Source organism: Calypte anna, chromosome Z, assembly GCF_003957555.1.
Source record: "Calypte anna isolate BGI_N300 chromosome Z, bCalAnn1_v1.p, whole genome shotgun sequence".
Taxonomy (NCBI): domain Eukaryota; kingdom Metazoa; phylum Chordata; class Aves; order Apodiformes; family Trochilidae; genus Calypte; species Calypte anna.
In genome coordinates, this window is record NC_044274.1 from 70763711 (window position 1) to 70779091 (window position 15381).

A 15381-nucleotide genomic window follows, 5' to 3' on the forward strand; every position below is an offset into this window, starting at 1 on the left:
CCTCTGCTCCCAGCTCAGGACCAGCTGGGTCTCATCCCAGTGCCTCTCTGCTCAACCATCCTCTCACAAACTGCGTGTTTGGCCTCTGCTTCTGTTGCCAGCCAAGTTGTTGTGGTTTTCCTTTTCCTCTTTGCTGAGTTCCAAGGGTTATGGTTAAGCAAGGCTCTGCTGCATGTGGTGAAGATGGCCACGTCACCAAAGCACTCTGGAGGTGCTCAAGAAATCAAAGACAGAGTCTCCACACGATGAGGCATATGTGACCTTCATGGTGGCATTTTCTGAACACTCATTACCTAACTCTCCCATGACTAAACACAAAGTGTTTGACGTGACAAACTCAGTATTGAACAGACTCTTCTAGAACACGTCAGCAGAGTAAAATTTGGTACATCGTGCACCCTGAAGTGTTATTTTAACCTGTTCAGAGGTTCTGAGTTTCCTCAGTTACACAGACTTAGGTAAGTGATGAGACTAGTTAGCACACTTAAACTGTTCCTACTGCAAACTCTTTAAAGAAGTGGATTCTAGTGTAATGAATGAGGACATTCCCTTAGCTGCCATTCTGGACCTCCATCAGACACCACTGCCCTCCAGAGCAGAAGAAATAGAGAAGCACTTGTCCCAGGTACTCCAGGTGAGTATTTTGACACCAACCCACTTTGGCAAGTGTAAAAATGAGAAACACATTCACAGTGCAGCTTTTAAAACTGTAATGATGACTGGCAAACCTTACTAATAATCTCTAACAGACAGGATTTAAAAGTGCCACCAAACTACTCTCTTTCTCCTCTTCCTCCTTCTGCTATCACACAAAGAATGAAAAGAAAAAAAACCTAGAATCTGTTATTTGTGATGTACAAGGGAACTACCAAAAAGCACAGAAATAGGAGGATCCTACAAAACATTCAGAGTTGATACTTTCACTGTTCTAGATGAATGGTAACATTAAATGAGCAACCATCTTGCATCCTCAAAGATGCCATTTATTACCCCTGTGTCATAGCAAAGGGCAGGCAGCTATGCATGATGATAAACTATGAAAAATGTGCTTAAATCATGCAGCTGTCACCTCTTCCTTCAGTATCTACAGTTCTGGTAGCTGTGAAGACAATCATCAGAGAAAGTGGAAACCACTAAATGAAAGAAATTCTTTCTCCTGAAGGATTTTACATGATAGTCCAGGTTAAACTGCAAAAATAAAACTTTCAAGTACCAAGAGTAAAGAATATTTTATTTAAATGGAAGTTTGTCAAACGTTATGTATCAAAACTAAGGCCACAGCTAATGCTAACACAAAGTCAACCTCAAAAGGGTTTTATAATATGATACAATTTAAAAATCCTATACAAGGCTATTTTACAAATGAGTACTCAAACATTCTGAAATGCAGCATTACTTATTTGTTCTAAAATGCTCTATCAATTATTCTACTGCAAATACTTAATGATACAAAGTAGTGAACTATCAGTGCATATAACCTGCCTTTAGTTTGGTCCTGTGAGGGCATTAATTTTCTGCATTACTGCAGCTACAGAAATAAATGAAAATATAAAACATTGTAATGGAAGCTGCCAGTGATTCCTCCCCTTTGTGCTGAGTTCACTTCTTCTGATGCTAAATATCTCCAGTCATAATAGCAATGAACTCTTCTTGATTGACTGTAGAAAGAGAGAAAATCATTAGACAGACAGCAAACATCCACAAACCATAAAAGAAAATGGTGTATAATGGTTTTATACTTCTTATTTAAAGGTCTCCCACTTAGTATTTATTATGTCTGAACTGTTACTAATCAGTGTTTAAAAGTTTGGATTTTTGTTTCTAGAGCAAGACACTTTGCACATATTTTTTCAAAAGGAAAAGCAAAAGAGAGAATGTAAACTTTATTATTTAGACTACTTAAGACAGAATCTAGGTCATATATAACAAGCTTTTATTTCTAATTACAAAAATAAAAGATATTCTAAAAGTAAAGCAAGATGGAAAAACCTGAGAAAAGTATGTAAAAAGATGGCTATGCAAAAACTTAGCACATTATTATGATTTTAAAAGATTTATGAAAATAATTAAAAAGTACGGAAAATTTAGTAAATTCTCCTCAAGCAACAGTGTTACAGCTCCAGTTACACCAAATTTGGTTTTATTCTTAAGATCATGATTCAGACATTTATGTCTAGCACTCCCCACCCCAAGCCACAGTATTCCTCTCTCTTTCAAACCTGTAACACTTGCCAAATACAAAATGAATTCTGAGATCATTTACTAATGATTCCATAAATTAGCTAGGATTAAAATGTACTTTTGACAAGCTCTTCCCCATCTGAACTTTCTTCATTTAAAAGTTATAATTAACAGAAATTTTACACAAATGTACTTGAAGAAATTAAGTCATAATAATAACTTAATTAGCAGTCATTAATTATTTTGCTGCACTTATACCTGAGCTATTGACCTTAGTCATATGCTAAAACAGAGCCACTATAAAAGAGTTAACCAATGAACATGTTCACTCTGCAATTAATTACTGTAGTGGGGAGTGATTAGAATAAGTCAGTAAGACCACACACTCATGAAGAATTCTCCCTGACAATCATCTGTCCCAGCCAATGTGCCTAAGCTGTTCCTAAATAAATTGAACTACAAAGTATAAACTACATCTACAGATAAAGAAAACTAAACCAATTCAGCTATGTCAAAGAATAAAAAAAAAAAAAACAACAAAACCTTAAGTCTGCTCAATTGCAACACATGCAAAAAAATATCAACCATGAAGATTTAGTCTAGCTCTGAACTATCAGCCCGTGGTATAGCTACATCACGTTTAACTACAGATAAACACCATATTGTCTGTATGAGTTTAAAAAAGAAAAACATTTCTACAGCTTTATCAGAGTAACAGCACAATGGCTACACAAAAGTCCTCCCAAAAACATCCTCTAGTTCAAAACAACTTTGTTAAACAATACTGCTGAGTGGAAACGCAATGGCAAACACTTTTTTTTAACTTTCAAACTGCAAAGAGAAGGGTAATTACAATTTCCAGTAACCCAGTTAACCCTCTTCAGACTTGTGAACAAATCCTAAATTAAACACAATGAAATTAGAAGCAATCACATAGTACTTCCTAGGGTCACACTTCCCTTGCTTCCATTACATAACTGATCATAAAAGAATGAACTGATATCACAGTTAATATTAAAAAAATGTTGACTTGGACTTCGGAGAGTTAGAGCAGCATACTATTTCAGGGGAACCTGGTACTTTTCCTAATTCTGTGCCAAAATCTGAAACCTAAGACTGGATCATGTCTACTAGAAATGCATCCAGACAAGATGAGGAAAAACTGCTTGATCTGACAGCAAGGAGCTTCTGAAAATACTCATGCCCCAAACCTAAAATAATGCCTAAGACCATACAATAAATAAATAAATAAAATAAAATAAATAATAAAATAGATAGTAAAATAAATAAATAAAATACATAATGAAATAAAAAAATAAAATTAAAAATAAGGTTATTTACCTTTTTAAGGCAGACAGTAACATGTAATAAATACTTTATTCTACAGAAACTTATGCACAGTGTACCAATACAGATCAGAGGTTTCACTGGAAACACAGGGATCTAAGTAGCCTAGCATCACACAAAATTATTTCACTGTGAACAAAACAATTCCTCAAAGATAAACAGGATTTTTATCCAGAATTGGTGTTATTCCTATATTTGAACAATCAGTTCAAAATGCTCCCTTCTGGTAGCTTCAGATTTTTTTTTCTTGACAGGAAAATATGGAGAATTAGATGACAGCAAGATTTGCTGCATGACCCAGATGTTTAAAGTTAAATGGAACAGTGATTCACAGGATTATTTACTTTTTCAGAATGAATCTTAAAAAGCAAGAAACAGCACCAGTTTTAAGAACAGAAAACACACAGAACCCTAAGGATAAACAGCATCACATACAAACATTATGCTGTCAATCTTCCATATTCAATATCATGGTTGACTGCTCTAACAAAGAGAGTGAATGGATGAATGAGTAAGAAACTGAGCCACCCACTTTTAGCAGATCAATTTGAATATAAAAATGTATCACTGACCCAAAATAATTATGACTCAGCAACCCTGAAGCAGCTAATGGTCTGCGTTCAATTTGTAGCTACCAAATAGCCACATGACAGAAAGCCACCCATGATTCTGACATCTCAGCTGGCAGCTCCAGGAGGGTGACACAGACCAAAATGTCCTTGAAGATTACTTGTACTCTCAGTCACCTCTACAGCTACACATAAAAAAAAAGGAAAAAAAAGTAAAATGACTCATGAAAAAAAGCAAACCTCACAATGTAAAGTCCTTACAACTCCTCCTGTTAAAAGCAAAAAAAGCTCAAAATTAAACTATCTCCATAGGCTAGTAATTAATCTAATGGACTGAGAAAAAAAGGAGCATTCCCTTGATCCTAAAAAGCAACTGAAAAGAAGGCAAATAAGTGTCTTTCAATTACCCTGCAGAAAACACAATGCATAAGTCCAAGAAAATCTGACCAAACAGTGGGACAGTTCAGGGATCTAAGCAGCAAGAAAAATAACAGACACCTAAATTAATAGTTTTGTTCTGAACTTTCACTATCTTTTCCTCCAGACACAATTTACACCACTACAACATCAAAAAAAAAAAAAATTATATTTCTACACCACTGACCATGTTTAAAATTTCCTACTATTCCTCTTGAAAGAAAAGCACTTGTTTCAGTATATGAGTACTTGTACACCTAGGTGCGGAATAACATCTAACTCAAACATCATGGAAGGGCGAGTGTCTGTCACAAAGCTGACAAAACACAGGTTTGGTTTTTTTCCATTAGTGAGAGTTTTGAGTCAAACAGATGGAGAGGTTCACAAGTAGAAATACTATTGTAACTGGAAAAGGTGATGAACTGCTAGTGAAATCTCAGACATCTGAGTCACCATACTGAAAGAAAAACTGAGAAACAGATTTTGATGACAGTTAAAAATGTAGCATTTAAGTATATGGTTGCAAGTAAGTGGTCCCTAAAATTCAGATAATAAGGTTCTAAGTTCAGTGCTCATGAAAATTTAATAAAAGTATCAAAGAGGATTTGTTAATTCATTCTTTAACTAGCCAGTAAATCCCTTTTGCAGCACACTCTCTATGGACCTTGTCAGTTGCCCATAACCATTCTACACACTATGTTCCTATGTTAAGTCCAGAAGGACATTAAAGATCCACCCAAGTTGATTCTTATCAGAGTAAGGGTACATCCAATATGACTTATTAGCTTAATGGTCCATATCTAACATGCTGAAATCAGAAAAATGACACAACACCACTTTAATAAATATTGACTAGGTGAGCAGAAGAGTTTCTCTCTGCACTTTAATCCTTCCACTGCTTTACAGGAAAATAAAAATGTAATTTAGGCACATGGAATCTCCCATGTACCAGCTCAATTACTTCCACCTTCAACTACATTTTCAATAGACACAGGCTGAAAAAGAGGTAGTGGTGATGAATGAGCTTCAGAAATCAATTGATTTTTAGATCCCAGGATGTGCTTCCAGGTTGAGAAGCTGTCAAAAAAAAAACAAACCCCACTTTCGATTACTTGCAAGCTAAACTTTGAGCTAGAAGTTACTTAGAATGAAACCAAACAGGACACTTTCACAAAATGAGTATAAAAAGAGGAGAAAATTAAGAAGAGATTGTATGGGGATATGGGGTTTTGTTTGCTAACATACTTTCTCCATCTCCATCCTTATCAAACTCTTCAATCATGGCCCGTAGCTCTTCATCAGACATATTTTCACCCAGTTCTCTAGCAACCCGGCGCAGGTTTCTCAGACTTATTTTACCAGAGTCATCATCATCAAACAGTTTGAATGCCTTGAGTATTTCCTCCTGTGGGTCTCTGTCCAGTATCCAGTCTGTCACTGTAAGGAGACTTAAGTTAGACAACAAAATTCTGAAGAAAAACTTGGAATTTTTTTTTTTTTTTTCTGAAGAGAACTTGGAATGACCTTAGCAAACTGAGGCAACATGAATACTCCAGATTTCACCTATTCTTTCATTTTTAACTGTTCCATTTCAATATGCATATTTTTTGGCTGTTACCTGACCTCTCCTTCTTATTTCTCTTTTCCCAAACCAAGTTCTCTTTGGGACAAACCTGTAGCAGTGGAAAGCTAGGTGGCAATTTAGACAGAATCTAAATGTAGACAGAGTCTAAATTTAAACAAACTTTTAAATAGGGATTAAAAGTATACAAAAGCTTACCCTATTTTATAGAATCACAGAATTATTTTGGTTGGAAGGGATCTCTAAAGTAAGCAGTAAGCAGGGATACCCTCAACCCAAAAAAACCTTTCTAAGCCCAGGGGTTGTGAATAGGACACTGCTATGAACTGCAAGGTGTTAATTCTGAAATAATTCATTAGTTTTTATTAGATTTTTTTCAGATTCTGTAACAAAAAAGACAAACCTGCCACATAGAGTATTTTCATATTAATTATTTGAGACATTTCTGGATCCAGATGTAAGTATCATCACATCTTTGTACCTGCTAGTCTTGTATTACAGGTTTCCTCTTTATGACTGTCATCAAGTCATTAAAAACATGTATTAAAAACACACCAATCCAATCTGTGCACTGAGAGCCCCTTAGCATCTGTGACAACCTGCAGATGAAATGCCTGCTCTGGCTTTGCACACTTGACAGGAAAAATTATATTTAAGCTTATATAAGCTCATGACAGCAATGAAGTTTATATGCCTACATAAATCCCTCAGATGTACACTAAATTTAAAGTATTTTCATTTTAAACAACTATGCTGCTTGACAGCATTACATTATTTGAAAAAGTCTACCTTTTGTGGCAAAAAGGCAACTGCAACACTAGCTGAAGAACAATAAAACAGTAAGTCCCTAAATAATATGACTGTATAAAATTAGACAAAATATAACTATACATTTCAGATGGGCCATTACTACCTTTAAAACCATAAATAAAGATACATTGTGAACAACTGCTGGCTCAAAAATCGCTTTAGTACACTCATCAGCTCTTCACAATCAAAGTTTCTATAACCTATTTTTCCAACTCCCTTTCTTTCTTCTAGAAACCCTAACTTTGTTAATTCTGTGCCAAGGTTACAGTGTGTCATAGCAGCACTCAAATCCAATTCCAGGTTTGGGACAGGTCCAATTGCCATCCAAGGTCACCTTGTCCTTTCCACAAGAATCTTTCTTGCTTCTCACCTCTTTGCTTTGGGTTTTAGAGCACTTTGGTTTGTTTGAGGATTTGTTGCTTTTTGCTGTTGTTTTGGGGTTTTTTTTTCAGAAAATGTACATAAATTTAATACCTCTAACACAAACTGTAATAATGAAACAGACATACAGCTACACATGTTAGAAGAATCCTGCACAGCATTATTTTTTTTTTCAAACACAAATTGTATGCAAAAGCATAAATAGTGTGTAATAGAAAAAAATTTTCATACATTTAATCTTCAGCAATTCTGTAGATCACTATATACTCAAAGTATGTCAAACTGTGCAATACACAACCTTCAGATGGAAGAAACAGCCTACTGAAATTCTATTGTTTTTATCAACAGCTGAAGATCCCTCAAACACAGTATCTAACATCTGCTTCAATTTCTCTTATTTTTGTTATATATGAAGTCTGCACTCTGTTTACACTGTGGATATACTCCTTCACATGAATCCAAAGCCAAATAGCTTTTCCACAGCAGGAAGGATAATTGTACAAAATCTAAAACAACACTAGAAGAGCTACATTTTAGGTTAGCACTTATTCCTTTCTTTAAATTTGAAAAAGATTAGCACTAGGTATACTCTTCTTTCTTTTTACACTGCAGCTATCATTCAACTGTACATGTAAAACTGAATATTCAGAACACAGAGTTCTATTTTCCTCCACTATAACATTTAGCAAGAAAAATATGAAATCTCCCATTCCTATTTCCTACCAGTACAGATAACTAAAAAAGCATATAAGTACCACTTCCAAAGTGTAATTATTACTATATGCTAAATTTCTCTAAAGCTACACAATCAAACACATACCAACTTCATTAAAATCTTCAAAGGTGATCTTTCCTGTTGCTTCTCGATCATAATCTTTAAGTATTTTCAGTATATCAGCTTTTTTCACATCAAAACCCAAGGCTCTCATTGCCACCTTTTGGAATAAAATGGAAATGCAACCATATAGAAAGATTAACATTTGGGATTTAACAGACTTCCTTTTATTTGCAGTAATTACTTTCTTGCTCAAGAAAGAAGGTGCATATTAGTGGTTTAGCAACAATAACAAATAAAACTAACAGAAGGGAAAGAACTTGTGATATCAAAATGAACTAAAATTACTATCAGCAAAAGAAACACCAAGTTACAGTGAAATAACTACCCTTTGCATTTTCTGGACCAAATGCTTCTTAGCACTTCTTTAGAGACACTGCTAAAATCTTAAAAACTCACTACTAAACACACATATATATTACTTACCATTAAATTGTTTAAATTAAGAAAAGAAAAACAATAAAACTTTTACCTTTAACTCATGGTAATTTATTGCTCTATCTTTATCTGTATCAAACAACTCAAAGGCATCTTTAATTTCTTGTTTCTGTTCCTCAGTCAGTTCTCTTCTCCTCTTCTTTTTGGTTTTGTCTACTGAAAGCTCACTCCTATATAAAGAGAAAGAAATTAAGTGTAATTGATTTCTACTGAAAAGATACCAATGTAAATATACATTTTCCACCAGTAAGAAACTCACCAGAAATACACAGATCACCTCTTTCTCTATTCACTTTTTTCCCAGCTTGTCCTATCAGCTTAAAATAATACTTAAAATATGTAATTCCTTTGTGAAAGCTGAGTGATGCCTCTACTCTCCCACCCAAATCAGCACAGGTGTTTTGATTAACAAATAACAGAAAAAGAAAGAGGGCAGGAAAAAACATTTAAAAGAAATACCAGAGGTTAGGTAGCAGTTAAAATGAAACAACTATTGAAAACATTTTTCTTACCTGTAGCTTCAAAGGTTATTATGAGGCCTGACAAAGGCTTGCTTGGCTACTGAAGTGGTCATTAGATGCCACAAATTGGCTTTGTTGCCAGTAACAGTTCTTAGATAAATGTCATTTATGGATTTAAATCCTTTAGATAACACACACACACACACTGTTCTAAAGACTTTTTGCTCCATTTTTGGCATACACAAAAAAAGACAAGCCCCCCAAACCAGCAAACCTTGCTTAAAGACAGCCCTCTTTTCCTTGACAAGTCTAGAAACAAGGTAAGATTTTCACCTAAACGAGACAAAACCTGATTCATGTACCAGGAACAGCTGAAAAAAAAAAAAACTAACTGGAAAGGATGGCACTGCTAAGAAGCCTTCCACTGGTGGTGTGAATTTTCCTTAACTGTCCTTTATTCACATCAGTGAATTGCTTGGATGATGTCCACTTCAGACCAAAAACTCTTAAAAAAAGAAAAAAAAGTTGTATATTAAGGCAACAGGTGTTATCAACTAAGACTGTTACAGTACTCCAGCTTCACTCTTGGAAGAAGTGGACATGGGTGAAGCTCAGCAGCAGCCTGTGATGAGCATGGCAAACTGGCAGTGGTAAATCCTCTCCATTCTGGGACCATGAGGCCACATCAGATTTTCTGTGTCCACTGGGGGACACCCCAGTGCTAGATGTACAGGACACAGCTTAAGGTTTAAGCCTGAGTGCTGTGCCTGGTGGTGCTGCAGGGAGGGTCTGAGGGAGCTGGGTTTGTACAGAGCAGGGTGAGGGGGCTGTTTAGAGGTTTTTGACATAGAAGAGAGGGACAGGTTCCCCTCAGAGGAGCTCAGCGAAAGGACAAGAGACAACAACTACAGAATGCAAGACAAACTTCAGCTGCTTCTCAGGTGAGACATGTTTCCTGATGGAAGTGGCTATGTGCTGGATCAGATGCATAGAATCATAGAATTGGCTGGGTTGGAAGGGACCTCAGAGATCATCAAGTCCAACCCTTGAACCACCGTTGCGGTTGCTAGACCATGGCACTGAGTGCCACATCCAGTCTCTTTTTAAATACCTCCAGGGATGGAGAATCCACTACTTCCCTGGGCAGCCCATTCCAATGTCTGATCACCCTCTCCATAAAGAAATTCTTTCTAATATCCAACCTAAACCTCCCCTGGCACAACTTAAGACCCTGCCCTCTTGTCTTGCTGAGAGTTGCCTGGGAAAAGAGACCAACCCACCCCTGGCTCCAACCTCCTTTCAGGGATTTGAAGAGAGTGATGAGGTCTCCCCTGAGCCTCCTCTTCTCCAGCCTCAACACCCCCAGCTCCCTCAGCCCTTCCTCACAGGACTTGTGCTGGATCCCTTCACAGTCTCCTTGCTCTTCTCTGGACCTGCTCCAGCACCTCAATCTCCTTCCTGAGCTGAGGGGCCCAGAACTGGACACAGGACTCAAGCTGTGGCCTCACTGGAGCTGAGTACAGGGGCAGAATCCCTTCCCTGGGCCTGCTGGCCACGCTGTTCTGGATACTGGTCAGGATGCCATTGGCCTTCCTGGCCACCTGGGCACACTGCTGGCTCCTGTTCAGCTTCCTGGCAATCCAGACTCCCAGGTCCCTTTCTGCCACTCTGTCCCGAGCCTGGAGCTCCCCATGGGGTTGTTGTGGCCAAAGTGCAGGACCCGGCACTTGGCCGTGTTGAACCTCATCCCGTTGGAATCAGCCCAACTCTCCAGTCTGTCCAGGTCCCTCTGCATGGGGGGGACTGAGGAGTCTTCAGTGCCATGAATTTTTGGAACCCAGGTGGAAAAGGTGCTCAGCAAACTCATTCAGCTTAGAGAAGAAAGATGGACTAGATGACTTTCAGAAGTCTGACCTTCCTATACAATTTATGTTATGCTCTCAGAGGAAGGATTTTTACATTTGTCTCTTGGCACTAGAAATAAAATGCATGCTGTGTCACCTACTGTGAAATGCATAAAAATGACTGATGAGTGAACAGAAAGCTGTTTTTCAAGGATATTTCTTTCTCAAATCTCCTGCAATGGGCTGCTTTTCTTTCTCCTTTGTTAAGGATTTGCTAATTTTAATCGAAACCAAAGACTAAAGACACAGCTGAGATTCAGCTGTCAACAACCACTGAAGTTACACTGTAAAAATTCCAAATACAGGCAAGAAAAGCACAGGCTGGACCTGCTTCAGACCACAATATCCCCAAAGAATGAAAGCAGACCAGTTGGGACAGTTTGATTTCACACAAGCTTTGGATTACTATAGCTTTTGGAAGGACTATGGCTACATAAGTATGATGGGGAGAGTATCTCAGATGCAGAGAGCCCCTGTATTGTCAGCTGGGATGATGAAATACATTTAGGAGCCTGAAAGCAGATTAACACTGAACTCATCTGGAAGAAGGATATAGCCTCTCAAGTGTTTACTTAGTGTTTAGCACATAATAACTTTTTCAGAAGGCAGGACAATACTTAAATGCAAGTTTTCTTCTACAACCACTTTTTACTTTTATGAAGACTGAAGCTCTGAGACTGGAAAAGTAAGGCTCAAATCTGCCATGTAAGTATAGTAATCAAACAAACAAATTGCCAAGTATGGAATTTGCAAGGTGGGCAACCTTTATAAAACTGCTACTGCACGCGAATTAAAACAAAACAGAGCACAACAGTCTAACTTAACGACTATTAAAAGCCTTTTGGAAGGATTATTACTTCAGACAACCCAGAGGGAAACCTCTCCCGAGCCAGATGCCACAGGACCTACCCCCCCCTCCCTCAGTGAGCAGACGCCTGATCCACCTCGGCTGCCCACAACCCCCCCTGAAGGGATCAGACACAAGCGGATAAACCCTGCGGCTGACCTTCACGGGAGCACGACGGTGTCCAGGCCCCAACGCTTCCCAACGGGATCTCCCCGGGACGTTACTGAGGGGGCAGCGGGGCCCCGGGGTGTGTGTGTGGGGGGGGGGCTGAGGCTCTGAGGCGAGGCCCTGAGGGGGGCGACGAGACCCTGGGGGGGGGTGGGGTGAGGGGGGCGACGAAACCCTGGGGAGGGGGTGGACGGGGCCCCGGGGGAAAGCCTCACCCCCCCCCCCCCTCCAAAACCACCCCCTGGGTTCCGAAGGGGAAAACCACCCGACTCATACTGACCTCAAGGACAAGCTCATGCTGCCGCCGGACCACGGCAGACCGGAGCGGAGCCGCTCCGGAGCAGCCGCCTCCTTCTCCCTGCACACAGGCACCGCCGCTCTCCTTTCCCCTTGGAAACGCGCCTCGACGCCTGCGCCCGCCAACCCGCTGCCTCCTTCCGAAGGCGCCGCCCTCTGATTGGGCACCGGCGGGGATCTTCCCGCCTCCCGGCGCGGATCACCACGCTCATTTGCTAAGGAGCTGCCAATCAAGCGGAAAGGGGCGGTGCTCGCCTGCTGCCGCCGCGGAGGGGCGGGGTTACGTGAGGATCCGTTACCCAGGATGCTGCGCGGCGCGGCCTGAGGTGAGGGGGGGCGGTCGCCATGGCGGTGTTTGGGAATGCTCCTGTTTGCCCTCTCGTAAAGCCCAGAGGCCACCCGTGGGCTCCTGTGAGCGGGTGTGCGGTCTCGGTTTGCTCCTGTCTAGCCCAGGTGTACTAAGGCTGTGGCAGAATGCTCCCCGCCACGCCTGGCTCCCTCCGGTGCTGAGGGGGACGGCGCCATCTTGAGTGTGAGAGGAGTGAGGATCGTGTGAGGAGCTGTGTGAGGCGGCCTCAGCGCCGTCCGGAATCCAGGGGAGGTCCTAGTGGCAAACTGTTAGCATGCCTGGATGAGAGGTGTGTTTTTCTCTGCTGAGAATTTTTACTCTCTGTGTACCTTCGGGGTGGGATCTGGGAGTTGTGCCTTCGGGGTCAAGATGTGATCCGTGAGCGTCTTCTTGCAGTCTTATATACACACAAATAAAATAACTGAAAGCATGAGTTATTGGCACTCTTGACACTCTGCCTGTGCTGTGGTGAGATTTTTTTGATCAGACTTTTTTTCATTTCTCTCCTTGCCGTTTGGATATGTTTGCAAATGAATGCATCCCTCTGAGCAATTGGACGTTTGATTTCAAATCTGGTTTCTTCCTAGGTTTGAAGCAGGTTTGGAGCATAGGTCTCAGAACGTGGTGCCAGTAGCTCTGCCGTGAGTCCGTGCTTGTGCCATCAAGGCAGTGGGTGCTCCATGGTAAACAAGCAAATGTGTCTGCAAATTTTATTTTTTGTGCTTTAGTTTTCATGGTTAGAGAGAAAAGCACAGAAGTGAGTGACAATAATGCTCAATCTGAGTGTGAGGTGAATCAGGGTTGTGAGAGCTTGAGCAGCCCTGAGTTTCCCTGTGTCACTTGGGACCCCCACCCACTGCTTCACTGCCTGTTGGTCCTGCAGCTCAGCCCAGAGGTTCCTTTCCTGAGGTTCTGGAGGCAGGTTGGCTTTGGTGCTCTATGCAGCTGATGCTGGCTTACTGACCTGACTTTGTGGCCTGGCCTTGAACTTGGGTCATTGTTGTGCAGTTGTCTGGGTAAGGGCTGGGCTGCTGGCTGGTCTGGTTACTGTCACCATGTCTGCACTCCTTGGTGAGGTTGCTATCCCTGCTGTTGTAGAAATGATGCATGCCAGCCACCACAGAACCATAACAGGCTTTGACTCCTAGGTTTCCACTTAAGCCAAAAGACACCTTTATGAAAGTGCTTTTTTTATTAGTAGCACTACAGCTTGAGCTGGGTGCCACCAAAGAGGGACCCCAAAGAAAGAAATCCCTGGGTATTGTACCCTCACAATCTTAAGTTACCCATACCTCACATGATAGTAATATTAAGATGTCGGGTGGTCTTGTTGTGTTCTGCTTGTTTGATTTCTTTACTGTTTCATTACTAAGCAGCTGCTAAGTGGCCACCTTCTTCTTACACAGTATCATATTTGGCCACAACAACCCCATGGGGAGCTCCAGGCTGGGCACAGAGTGGCTGAGAGCAGCCAGGCAGAAAGGGACCTTGGAGTTTGGATTGCCAGGAAGCTGAACAGGAGCCAGCAGTATGCCCAGGTGGCCAAGAAGGCCAATGGCATCCTGGCCTGTATCAGGAACAGCATGGCCAGCAGGTCCAAGGAAGTGATTCTGCCCCTGTACTCAGCCCTGGTGAGGCCACAGCTTGAGTACTGTGTCCAGTTCTGGGCCCCTCAGTTCAGGAAGGATATCAAGGTCCTGAAGTGGGTCCAAAGGAGGCAACTGGGCTGGTGAAGGGACTCGAGCACAAATCCTATGAGGAGAGGCTGAGGGAGCTGGGGCTGTTCAGCCTGGAGAAGAGGAGGCTCAGGGGAGACCTCATCACTCTCTACAACTCCCTGAAAGGAGGTTGGAGCCAGGGGGGGGTTGGTCTCTTTTCCCAGGCAACTCTCAGCAAGACAAGAGGGCACAAAAGGTCTCAAGTTGTGCCAGGGGAGGTTTAGGTTGGAGATTAGAAAGAATTTCTTTATGGAGAGGGTAATCAGACATTGGAATGGGCTGCCCAGGGAAGTAGTGGATTCTCCGTGTCTGGAGAGATTTAAAAAGAGACTGGCTGTGGCACTCAGTGCCATGGTCTAGCAACCACAACAGTGGTTCAAGGGTTGGACTTGATGATCTCTGAGGTCCCTTCCAACCCAGCCAATTCTACGATTCTATGATTCTCTTAGGTCAGAACCACCTGATTCTGTAGTTAGTGATTTGGCTTGTTGTTACAGTTTCTATGCCACAGTCTACACGCTCTGTCCAGGCTATTTATTATTAATGTTTAAGCTGCTAGCTTCTAAGTTTTGACTTCCTCTACAACACTACCTGTGTTGTGGTTGCCCTCAGTTTCCAGGTTTTCCTCCCTCATGGAGCAGCCCTGTCCTTTACATATTGACTCAAATATCTGGTACTGAGTGACCCTTTGCATGTGCTTGCTGAAATAGGAGATCCATGTTCTGGTTTCTATTTCTAAACTTAGCAGGTGAGCTGGAAAACTCTGTTCTTACTTGCAGCACCTCAGTGGGCCTCAGTTTCCCTTTGTGATTCTATTGCTCTCTGCCTCTCAGTCTCACACCCTCAGCTTCACTGCCCCCGGCCTGGAGTTGGAGACTTTCCCTGGGAAGCAAAGGGCAGAGCAAACTCTTGAGCAAACAAGCTTGAAGGTACTACTGGGAGACCCAGCTGGGATCTGTGGTGCCAGCTGCTGTCCTGTGATGAAAAACATGGAGCCAGGCTGAACAGAAACCAGACCAGAATGGACAGATAAATGTGAGAATTTGTATAATGAGGGAAAAGGCTTTCTTGGCTTTT

General features: G+C 41.2%; 1 protein-coding gene across 1 annotated transcript; it reads right to left on the reverse strand.

Moving 5' to 3' along the window:
* Window positions 1-1210: 1210 nt before the first annotated feature.
* CETN3 (centrin 3) lies at window positions 1211-12357 on the reverse strand. Its single transcript, XM_030467247.1, has 5 exons — window positions 12221-12357; window positions 8595-8730; window positions 8108-8222; window positions 5760-5951; window positions 1211-1658 (listed from the first exon to the last, which is right to left on the reverse strand). Exons 1-5 carry the CDS (start codon window positions 12235-12237, stop codon window positions 1615-1617), a joined length of 504 nt encoding a protein of 167 aa, XP_030323107.1. The 5' UTR covers window positions 12238-12357; the 3' UTR covers window positions 1211-1614.
* Window positions 12358-15381: the final 3024 nt, after the last annotated feature.

What these genes read in the sequence shown, in the direction of transcription:
- CETN3 (XM_030467247.1), bottom strand. An exon ending in TAAATTACCATGAGTTAAAG is followed by an intron (nt 8,223 to 8,594) that starts GTAAAAGTTTTA and finishes TTATTCCAAAAG; the next exon opens with GTGGCAATGAGAGCCTTGGG. An exon ending in TAAGGATGGAGATGGAGAAA is followed by an intron (nt 1,659 to 5,759) that starts GTATGTTAGCAA and finishes CTCTTTCTACAG; the next exon opens with TCAATCAAGAAGAGTTCATT.